Raw genomic sequence first — 11368 nt, 5'->3', positions numbered from 1 at the left:
AATGTGTCAAAAGCCTTAGTTATATCAACCTTCAGAGCAATATTCCCGCACTAAGCTTTAGAATCTAGAAGATTTATAGCATCAGATGCAAGAAAAATGTAATCTTTGATATTCCTCCCCTTAATAAAATCACATTGCTATTGAGAAATAAGGTACGAAATCAAAGAAGCTAACATGTCTGCGATGATTTTGGTAATAATTTTGAGCTTGAAGTTGGCTAAAGCAACAAGCCGGAATTGATCCAAAGAATCTACATTTTTGCTCTTAGAAATAAGCACAATGATATTAGAGTTGTAGCTTGGGAGGATCCAACCCGAAGAGAAAAATTGCAGAACCACCTCACAAACATCACATTTGATGATATCCTAATAAATTTGAAAAAATGAGGCACCAAACCCATTGGGCCCATGTTCACTATCCTTGTTCAAAGAAAAAACAACCATTGCAATTTCTTCTAAAGAAGGAAGGATAATGAGCAAAAAGTTCATTCTGTCATCCACCAGCCTCTGAATCGTGTCTTCAACAAAATATCAGAATCCTACAAAATAGTAAAGTTAGAGAAAAAAATATTTTGGATGAATATTAAGTTAGTTGCTTCCTTGAATGACTTGGGTAACTAAAATATAGGCTATAAGATTATACAACCTATTAACAAGATTTAGGTAATTAATATATAAATATTTTTAATTAATATAATAAGTAAAGTTTTTTTTAATTAAAAAAAAGTTTAATGCATGTTTTATTCATTTAATTTAATTTAATGTTCCGTTTTAGTCCTTTAATTAAAAAAGGTTATAAGTTTAAGTTCTTTAACTTCACTCCCATTATTTTATATAGTCACTACCATCAATTTTTGGTAAAAAAAATATTAAGTTTAGGTGGTCATTTAACTGAATATGTTTATCTGACATGAGATTTTTTTGTTATTAACAATATACTATTATAAGTTTTGATTATTTGTTTATTCAATAAAGTTTAATTTCAAAATGATTTAACCCTAGTTCATTGTTGAATGAAAACAAAGAGAATTTCAAGAAAATACGAAGCGAGAGAGTGAAGAATTTGTGGTGTGAAGTGTGTTTAGTTGAGGAGGACGAAAAGTCGTGGTTCAAACTTTGTATATATAGACAAAAATTCATTCGCGTGTTCGCAAAAGTGTGAAGACGAAAAGGAACAACAATCCTTAAGTGAAGAAGATGAAGAACATTAACCTGAGAATAAGTTAAGTAAAAATTCTACTTTATAGAACAAATACTAAGTCACATTTGAAACTTCAACTTTTATCCATCCAATAACTTAATATTTTTTGATATAATTTGAAGGAAGAAATCAAATATAATTACAGAAATGAAATTTAATAATTAACTTATAACATTATTATTTAATTAAGAGACTAAAGCAAAATATTAGTTAATTAATGGACCCAGACTAAATATACCTAAAAAAATTTAACCTATAAACTACTAACTCATTAAAAACGCTATAAATAAGTAAAAATATTACTAGAAACTCTGAGTAAACATGTTACCAAACAAAATTCTTTTTAAAGATACACAACCTAGAAACTATAGCATTGAATCCGATTTGACAGCTGTGATATGCAGTAACGAGGGCAGGACAGTGCAGCATATTCTGTCATCCAAAATTACAACGGCTCCTATCATTACCATCGTAGCCACGTCACAATTCTAAAATATCACGCTGATTTAGTCACTCATAAGTGTAAATGATTATTATTATGGTTGGCGACGTTATAGCCGTTACGTTCCATATATACTCACACGCTATTACATTCCAATATTCCATAACTCCGATTATTATTAACACCACCGAAAGCGCCGCAACCGAATGGAGTTCAATTCATCTTTCAGCGGCGAAGAAACCACCCCAACCACGCGCAGCGCCTCCTGCTTCCCTTGCTGCTTCACCTACCACCGCTCCACCGCCGACGACTTACCATGGTGGGAGCGCGTGCGAAACACTTCCTTATCCCGTGGATTCATGAAGATCCGCGAGTGGTCCGAGATCGTAGCGGGACCACGCTGGAAGACGTTTATTCGCCGGTTCAACCGGAACAAGACTGGAGCTGGAGGTTACCGTCATGCCGGGAAATACCAGTACGATCCTTTGAGCTACGCGTTGAACTTCGATGAGGGACATAACGGGGATTTAGAAGATGAATCTCCGGATGAGTTTCCGAAATTTTCCGATCGTTACGCAACGGCTCCACTTTATAAGCCTGCTTCCACGGATTCGGAACAGAACGTCGTCGTTTCGAGCAGAGAATGAAGAAAGATTGCAACTATAGAAATTAGGGTACGAATTCGATGATTACGCAAGGCTTACCCTGATTGAAAGCATGACTTCATTTTTTAATTTTTTAATTTTTTAAATTCAGAATTGCTTATAGTTTTATTTTTTCTCACATATGTACATTTTCAATAGAGAATTTTTTGTGTTCGGTTTGGGTTTCCAGAATGTAATTTTTCAGCATATTTATTTAAATTTAGGTAAATACCATATAAAATTTCATAAATCATAATCACTATCATGCTTAATTTTAATATACTTCTCAATTTTAATATACTTCTCAGCTATGGCGTGTACGTAAGTGTATTAACTCTTGATAACCACTACTAGGAGATGTGTTATTCTATTTTCTTTCTTTCTAATCCTTGTCTTTTAAAATAATTTATGTCATTTTCATTAATTAAAAAGTGTAGGGTGATCAACCAAGTTAACAAGTTTTTTGATTGTGACTTGGACAAATAGATAAGCTTTACTTTGGAACAAGATGGAGCAACATGCGTCACTACCTTACCTTCTTTATAATGGTGCCCTATTGATATATAGGTGAGTTTTCTTTATTGTTGTGTCAAAGATTACCATTCTATCCCAAAGATTGAATGGGATGGTTGGATGAATACAATGAAGCACAGAAACTATACACGAATCGGAAACGATACATAGACATATAAGATGGGAAAAGATAAAAGATAGGTAATTAAAGGAAAAGTTTGATTCTTGTCATAGAAAAATCAAAGTGATAGGTAATTAAAGTTGAGAAAAGAAGTATTAAGGTTGAGGAAGATTGATTCATCTTCTTAGGAATATGAATAGTCATGAGATTAACTAGCCGTATCGCGCCATGTCGCCCCCGTATCTGAATGTATTGGAATTTTTTATAGAATTCGGATACACCTATACATATCGGCGTATCAATACGTATGTATAGATTTTAGAGTATCGGTGCTTCATTGAATTAATATACTGTTGATACAGTTTGCTGGGGTGTGTGTTAGGGTGGAGTGAGTACCAAAGTCTCTTAAAACGTGTTATATGATCATACATATATGCACAAGAATACATGATAGTATATGTTTTCAAACATAACTCAGTAGGTAGTTTAAGTGTTTGTTTGGATGTTGAGATGTTACTTTTTCTGAAGTATTGATCCTACTGCAAAATTTGGAAGTAATTTATGAGTTCAAGGTCCTTATGTTTAGACCAATTTATCTCCCACCTCTCAAAATAGGCAATACAATGAGTAAATCTAATCGAATTTATATAAAGGTCTTGATTTCATGGAAGAACCCCTTTGCTATTTGGGTATCCTTTATGCTTGGGAAATTATTAACTTCAATGTTTGTCCCTTCTTTTCAACTCTTGAATGATAAACATTGGTTGTTCAAATGGACTTTAAACTAAAAATTAAACTTAGATTTGGAATGTGGATTGAAAATTCTTATCGCAGAACTAGTCCAGCTCTTAATTCTTATAAGCTGCTGCTTTCTGCTTAGTTGCTATACTCATTTTCCTCTAATCTTTTGATACTAATCAATTTATGGCGGCACTACTCATATTTGAAATAGTATAGCTTAAAAGTTCAAAGATTGTTTCAGTTATTCAATTGCTTAAACTGAAAACATGTTTGTCTCAGTTTGCGAGGCATGTAATTATGTACTAAAAAGGAAAAATTCCGCTGCAGGTATGCAGACAGGATGACAGATAAGCTGTAGAAATCTAATACTACTAGTATATGATACGATGATTAAACTCTCAATCATGTGTCAAAAGATATGGATTTGTCGTCTTCGTCTTTCAACGCATTTGTGATGAGTGCCACATGACTCATACTTAGCCTATCATTTGGAGAAGGATTTATGCATTTCAATGCCACCTGCAACAAGTTCACCATCCTCTCTTCCGAAGCACCTTGTGAGATTAAAGACCGGTCAAAAACTTCTGCCGTCCATTCCTCACTGATCACTGAATTCACCCATTTAACCAGATCAAATCCATCATTTTTAACTACTTTCCCCGTCAGGAGTTCGAGAAGTATGACACCAAATGCATATATATCAGCTCTGAAGGTGGCTGCTGGAGACATATTTCTGTTTCTGAGGCTTTTTCTATGCGACATGACACCTTGGTTTTCAGCTACCATTAGACCGTATTCGCTTATTTGTGGATCCATGTTCTTGTTAAACAGAATGTTACTTGATTTTAAGTTACCATGTGCTATTCCACTCTCACCAAGCTCCAAATGCATATAGGCCAAAGCTTCCGCTATCTTTACAGCAACATCTAGTCTGCTCCTCCAGTCAAGAGAGTGTCCACTTTGAGATCCTGCAGTAATCAAAGGTAAGTTAAAAGATTTTGTTACATATATTCTTTGAGGCTAAATTTCAATTCAAGCATGTATATTTAGGCCAACATTTTAACTAAGTGGCTTATGGATAGCTTATTTTTAGCTTATTTTAACGTATATGGAAACTAGAGATATCTCACCAATAGAAATAAGTAAGCATAATATTCTGAAAACTAGTTATGACCAGAATATTAGCAACTTACCATAGAGCAACATGAAGAGGCTACCATTTGGAAGATATTCATAAGCCAGAAGCTTCTCTTGCTGAGAGCAATAGTATGCAACAGGTGACATTACAAGAGGATGCTTCACTTGAGCTATCAAGTTCATCCTTCTCTCAAAATCATGCTTTGAAATTCCCCAATCCTTGATCCTCTTAACAGCCAAAAGCACCCCATAATCTAGCATAACCTTGTAGAGGCTTCCATGTTTTCCTCTCCTAATCAATTCAGCAGGAGCACTTAACAGATCCTCGAACTGCAATCCCCTAAGCTTTCTACTTGAAAGAAGAACAAGACCTGATGTAGTCACTCCACTTTCCATAGAGGTCATAGAATACTCTGATTTAATCCCAAGGCCATTAAACCAACTCTTTGATCCGTTGGAATTCAGTATCTCACTAAGCTTTTCACCACCAACAACAAAGCTAGTGTCTTTTGACACGTCCTTCTTTTCAACATGATTTAATACCTTTTCTTTATTTTTGGTCTTGAATTTTTTTAACAACTTGAAGATCAAGAAAATAATGAAAATTATACCAAGAACTATGTAACCTGAATAAATTGGCAAATCATCAAGAAATGCATTTTTATTTTTGTCTTTCGTAACAATTGGAGTTGGAGGAGGAGGTGGTGGTGGACATGAAGAGTTTGAAATTGGTTTTCCACATAAATTACGGTTACCATAAAAACTATCTGCACTAAAAAAACCTTCAGCATCAGGAACAGGACCACTCAAATTGTTGTTAGAGACATTAAAAGCTTCAAAGTTTGAGAAATCAAAATCAGGAATCTGACCAGTGAAGGCGTTGTTTTGAGCTAGAAAGGATATCAAGCTTGTGACATTAACCATATTCGGAAGATTTCCGATGAAGTGATTGTCGGAAACATGAAGGCGCTTCAGGTTCCGTAGTTGAGGAATGGAAAGAGGAAGATTGCCAGAGAATTGGTTACCACTTAGAAGCAAGTGTGTCAAGAACTTGCAGTTTTTTATATCCTCTGATATAAAACCGTGTAAGTAGTTGTTGTTGAGGCTGAGGAATTGAAGATTGCTAGCAATGCAAAGAGATGTCGCGTCTAGAACACCGGTGAAGTTAAGTTTTTCAAGAACTATGCTTTTAATGTATTGGTTGTTTGTGTAGCAAGTTACTCCGTGCCAGTTATGAGTGCAAGGATCTGATGTGAGGTTCCAACCCCATGTGGAATCCTGATGAGGTGGTTCAAGTTTATGCATGAAGGTGACAAGGGCTTTTCTGACATTTTCTGATTCTGAATTGGTCATTAGAAAAAACAGAAACAGAAAGGTGAGTACTGTCCAGAACCAGATGAGGTTTAGACTCATTATTTTTTGCAGTGTTGTTTTGTTGGGTTAACTATTAACTCTCTTGTTCTTGAACTTGCAGTGAAGTGGCTCTCTCTATGTTAGTGAGTTTGAACATTGGAGTTTGATAATGAATCAAAATAGTGAAATGAAAAATAGATGACTAAAACTGAATTCGAAAGAGTAATGATTGATTAATAATAAGTAATGAATGAAGGTCAATGATCACATAAAGCCATTGTATTCAAATGGATGATGCAATGGTATGCAATAAAAAATCTTGTGATGTATTGTGATTTGTGAACGGCATTGACATGGATGAGGAACTGTGGAAATGAGCCAAAGGGCAGAAAATTACAATAGGAGTTTTAGAAGCTGCCGGCATATTGAAATGGTCGTCGTATCACACTACTAAATGGCCTTTTCGTTAACACTTATTGAGGCTTTTACTCTGATTTTTTTTGCACAAATATTTTTTTACAAACATAAACCAGTCCTTTAATTACTTCAAGCTACTTGATCTATGGAAAAAATGTAGGTGAAAATGAAAACTTCACTAAATGTAGTCAGGCTTGCAAGAAAAAATTAATTAAACTAACCAAAGTCTCTTAGGTTATAAGTGTTGGGAAAGATACTAAATATAATAGACTAATACACAATCTATTCAATTTAGTTTAATTTTGATTAGGACAAAAACATAAAATAAAATAAAAAGTAAAAGGTTTGAAGTCTAGTTTAAAATAAAGATGAAGATTGTCGTGAAGAATATGCATAGTAAATTAAAGGAAAAAATTGAAATGATCATCAATGCAAGATATATATTGCAATTCATATTATATTATATTGGATGTTCAGAAATTTCTATCATACTCTATCTATAATCTTCTTAAACATATTGTATTCAAATAAGTAAAGTCTAGTCTCAAAATATTGTATTTTTCACTTTTGCTTTTGTTGGTAATCGATTACAACTATGTCATAATCGATTAGGAGCTTTCAAATTTTGAAATTTTTGAACTTTGTGAATGTGTAATCGATTACAACCTTTATTACCACTTGAAAATAGTACCTTTTCACAAAACATCATGTGTGTAATGCAAGCCCAGGCTTTATGGAATTATTTTAAATTAATACATCCATTCATAGAGGGATATAAATACACCAGAAAGCAAATTACCCTTTTCTGTAATCAATTTCATACAATTCAAACATTAATTTCAAAGTGATCATATAACTTAAAATTATTGAAATTTTGCATAAATTTTATATCATTCAAAAGTTTCATTAAAAATTTATGAGCATCAAGGTGTATAAGTTTGAATTGTGATATAGAGAAAGAGAAGATCAATCATTCAACTTGGATTTCAAGGCAAGAATAAATCTTATTGAAATTCATTTACAAAGTGTGTGTTGTGATTTAGTCGTCAAGTTTGTGGTGATAAGTTGTTGTAAAGAAGAAAATAATGTTATAAAAAAAAGAGAAGATTAATCATTCAACTTGAAATTCAAGGCAAGAATAAATCTTATTCAAATTCATTTACAAAGTGTGTGTTGAGACTTAGTGTTTATAGTGAAATTTAGTAAACAAAGACAAGTTTAAGTTTACTTAAGGGATTAAACTCGAAAATATCTCAGAATCGATTTGTGCAGAAATGGTATGTTTTGAGAGATTTTAACAATGAACATCAAGAACATCAAATGTAAAAGTAATGCAATAAAGAATAAATAAAAGCAAAAGTTAAAGGAAAATATTAACTTTATAAATGGAATGCAAGTACATACGTTGAAAACTTGTTTCTCACTTTCACAGTTGGATACTTTGAGTGTGTAATGTATAAAATTGCGGACCTTTAAGACTATAAACGAACACTGCTTATATACTAGTCCTAACATAACCGTCTACAACGTCAGTTTTAGCAAAACTTGACACGTCTTCGTCTTCACGCATCTTTTGACTTTGATAAATCCCCACGTGTCCTCGAATAACTGTATGATCTTATTCAACTTTCTTTGATAAAAACATGATAAACACGTCAACTAATAATCCCAAATTTCACTAAGTCTTTTGCTTCGACCAGGGTCTTTCATGGACTTCTCGACCAACTTTCCAACCTCTTTCGACAGGGAATTCTCCCTAAATGGTTAGGTGGTATTCTGGTCGAAAATGACCACTTTGACTCTGGGTGAAATCTTAAACCTCCACCATAGCCAGATTCAACCCCGAATCCTCACATCTATTACCTGTGTCAAAAATATGAGGTAACAAATCCCCCCCCCCCCCCCCAAAAAAAAATGAAATTTTCGACCACACAAGTGTTGAAGGGGAGAAATGTGGAATTTTTGAATATTTTTCGACATTGTTCAGACCATTCAGCTGACGTCAGTGTCATCATTGTGCATTTTTACAAACATCTGCTCAACATGATTTTTTGCAACAAAAACCACCATTGCTCCTACTTCCTAGGAGAGTGAGGAGTTACTTCCGTAGCCCATAAACTCTTCCACTTCCTGAAGAGGAATTGTCTGCAATTGCCAAACAAGTGCCACTTGTCGGACGATTGCCCCCCAACAACCTCTATAAATACCAGTCTTAACTTTCCATTTCAACTTTTCCAACTTTAAGCATTCACACACATTATTGTTTACTCAGAAACCTTCTTTTCCAAAAGCTTCAAGAGAAGAAACAATTATTACTTTCACCACCTCTGCACCAGTCACCGATAAGAATCCATTGGCCAATTCGACTATGCAAAATTTGTTTGGACAACATATGTTTAATGACATCGAAATGCGAAGAGACGTAAAGATCAACTAGCTTTATATAATGTTTTAATTTTGTACAAGAGAAATACAAACATAGACATAACTTTTCTATAAGTCTATACCTAGTCTCTGCATCATTCAACACTCAACTAAGGTAATAAGTGGCTCGTTCGACACCATCATCATTTTCTTGCGCCAACATGCTCCCTATGGTCGAGTCTGATGTAGATATATACAGTCTCATGCACCTATCTCTAAAAGAAGGAGAGAAGATCAGGGGAAGCATCAAATATTCCTTGATTTCGTCAAAATCCCTTTGATGTGCTTATTGTCATTCAAACCCTTCTTTCTTCAGCTGAAGTAACAGCGAAAATGCTTGTGTCGTTCCGCTTAGGTTCAAAATGAACCTCCTTAAGAAGTTAATCTTACCCAATAGAGACTACAACTCTTTCTTAGTCGAAGGAAGCAGTGTTTCCACAATGGCCTTAGTTTTATTCTGTTTGATTTCAATCCCCTTTTTATTCACAACGAAATCAAGGAAGTCTCCAGCCTGCACACAAAAAGCACACTTAAGATGATTCATTTTTAGTTTGTACCTTCTCATCCTTTCAAATGATTGTCGAAGGTGGTCCAGATGACCATTTCCCGATGCAGACTTAATGACTATATCATCAATATATACTTGCATGAAAGCTTCGATATAATCATGAAAAATCAAATTCACTATCCTCTGTTACGTTGCACCGACGATTTTCAATCCGAAAGGCATCACTATCCATTCATAAGTGCCCAAGGCTCTCGGACATCGAAATGCCGTCTTTAGCACATCTTCGTCTACAGTGAAAATTTGGTTATAACCAGAATAAATGTAGCGGTAAATTCATGACCATCAAGATATGGATAAGCTGAGCGCCAATAAGACCAGAGTCGCCACCGTGCTTTTATTGTTTCCAAAGGAAAAAGGAAAAGTACGAACAAAACCTAAAGATAAGAAGTTTTCAAATCAAAACTAATAAAATGCCAAAGATTACAGGTAAAGGGGTTGGTTACACAGAGGGAAGGTGTTAGCATCCAAAGTGTCCTAGGTACTCCTAGGGAGCCCTTTTTTATGTGCGCGTATGTTTTTGGTATAAAATATGTTTGGTAAAATATAGAGTGTGGGGATGAGAAAAGAATTCATTGATTATGTTTTTGTGTTTGACAAGACCTTCGATCTTATGCCTACGTACCAACATAAAAATAAGGGATTAAAACCCCGTAGCTCGTGGTAAAAATTTCAAAGAAGTCGATGAATTGATTTTAACAAACGTTTAAGTGAAAAGGAACAAAAGACCAAAAAATTGAATGGGGTTGTTAGTTCTTTTTGTCTTTTTGAAATTTTAGTCAATATGGTTAAGTTTATTTACAAGTTTGATTTAAGAAAAGTTTGAAAATTCAGTGGCCTAAGGCCAAAGTTTCTAATCATTAAAATATGTCTAAGTTTGAAATCACAAGAAAAGAATTTTTTTGAAAAGAGGGAGAGATTTTGAAATTTAAGAAGTGGGAGGAGATGAAGAGACTACCCTAAGCAAAAATTAAAAGTTAAGAGTTGAAAAGATCTGACCAATGGGATGCAGTCCAACATACAAGAATGTCATATAGAAACCCATTTTCCTTTGGACTTTGATCAACCAATAAACAATAAGCAATGAGCAATAAGCAATATCCAGACATCATAAAGACCAAGGTATCAAATAAAGATAGCCACGTCCAAGCAAACACTCCAATTGCTAGCAATCTTCAGTGTCTTCCAATGTATCAGATGAAATATTCCTTGATCAACTCAGAACAAAACATCAGACATAGACAGTAATAGCAAGATAACAATTAAGCACAAAGATAGAGTGGAAGATGAATCAAGGGCACTCAAAAGTCTTATATCAGATGAAGGCACAATCAAAGATAGCCCAGTCTCAAATGTTGGCATGACCAAGTCCTTTTGCATAAGGAACACTTCCTAATTCTAAGTCCAAAAACTCAGCTCAAATCTCAACAGTCCACCAAATATTTTTTAGGGTTTTTGTTATTATTAGGTGTTTTAGGGTCCTACGACCATAAACAAAATCAAAACACACAAACAAATATATATAATCACAAGATATGACTCAAGTGAGCAAAGTGAAAATGACTTAGAACATAAACAAGTTGCATGAAGTATAAATGGAAATGAATGATAAATGACTGGAATTTAAATTGCATAAAGTAAATGACTTGAAAGTAAAAGCATAATGAATAAGAGTTAGTCAATGGTTAGTCAAATGTTAGTGTTGAGTTTTAATTGATTAAGTCATTCTTTGGAGAACACTCAACCATTCATTCACAAGTATGAATCCTTAAACCAAGACATCTTTCATGAGAAGGGCTCCAACTTGGATA

General features: G+C 34.2%; 2 protein-coding genes across 2 annotated transcripts; one reads left to right on the top strand and one right to left on the bottom strand.

Moving 5' to 3' along the window:
* Positions 1-1576: 1576 nt before the first annotated feature.
* LOC127083605 (uncharacterized) lies at positions 1577-2472 on the top strand. Its single transcript, XM_051023914.1, has one exon. The coding sequence runs from the start codon at positions 1849-1851 to the stop codon at positions 2287-2289; it is 441 nt and encodes a 146-aa protein (XP_050879871.1). The 5' UTR covers positions 1577-1848; the 3' UTR covers positions 2290-2472.
* Positions 2473-3992: 1520 nt separating this feature from the next.
* On the bottom strand, positions 3993-6344 carry LOC127083603 (probable inactive receptor kinase At2g26730). Its single transcript, XM_051023913.1, has one exon. The coding sequence runs from the start codon at positions 6209-6211 to the stop codon at positions 4829-4831; it is 1383 nt and encodes a 460-aa protein (XP_050879870.1). The 5' UTR covers positions 6212-6344; the 3' UTR covers positions 3993-4828.
* Between the last annotated feature and the right edge of the window lie 5024 nt (positions 6345-11368).

The sequence above is a fragment of the Lathyrus oleraceus genome, chromosome 5, assembly GCF_024323335.1.
Source record: "Lathyrus oleraceus cultivar Zhongwan6 chromosome 5, CAAS_Psat_ZW6_1.0, whole genome shotgun sequence".
In the NCBI taxonomy this organism is placed as follows: domain Eukaryota; kingdom Viridiplantae; phylum Streptophyta; class Magnoliopsida; order Fabales; family Fabaceae; genus Lathyrus; species Lathyrus oleraceus.
This window is presented reverse-complemented; position numbering and strand designations above follow the sequence as displayed.

Excerpts from the sequence above, each read along its gene's own strand:
- LOC127083603 (XM_051023913.1), bottom strand. The coding sequence starts at position 6,211 with ATGAGTCTAAACCTCATCTGGTTCTGGACAGTACTCACCTTTCTGTTT.
- LOC127083605 (XM_051023914.1), top strand. The coding sequence starts at position 1,849 with ATGGAGTTCAATTCATCTTTCAGCGGCGAAGAAACCACCCCAACCACG.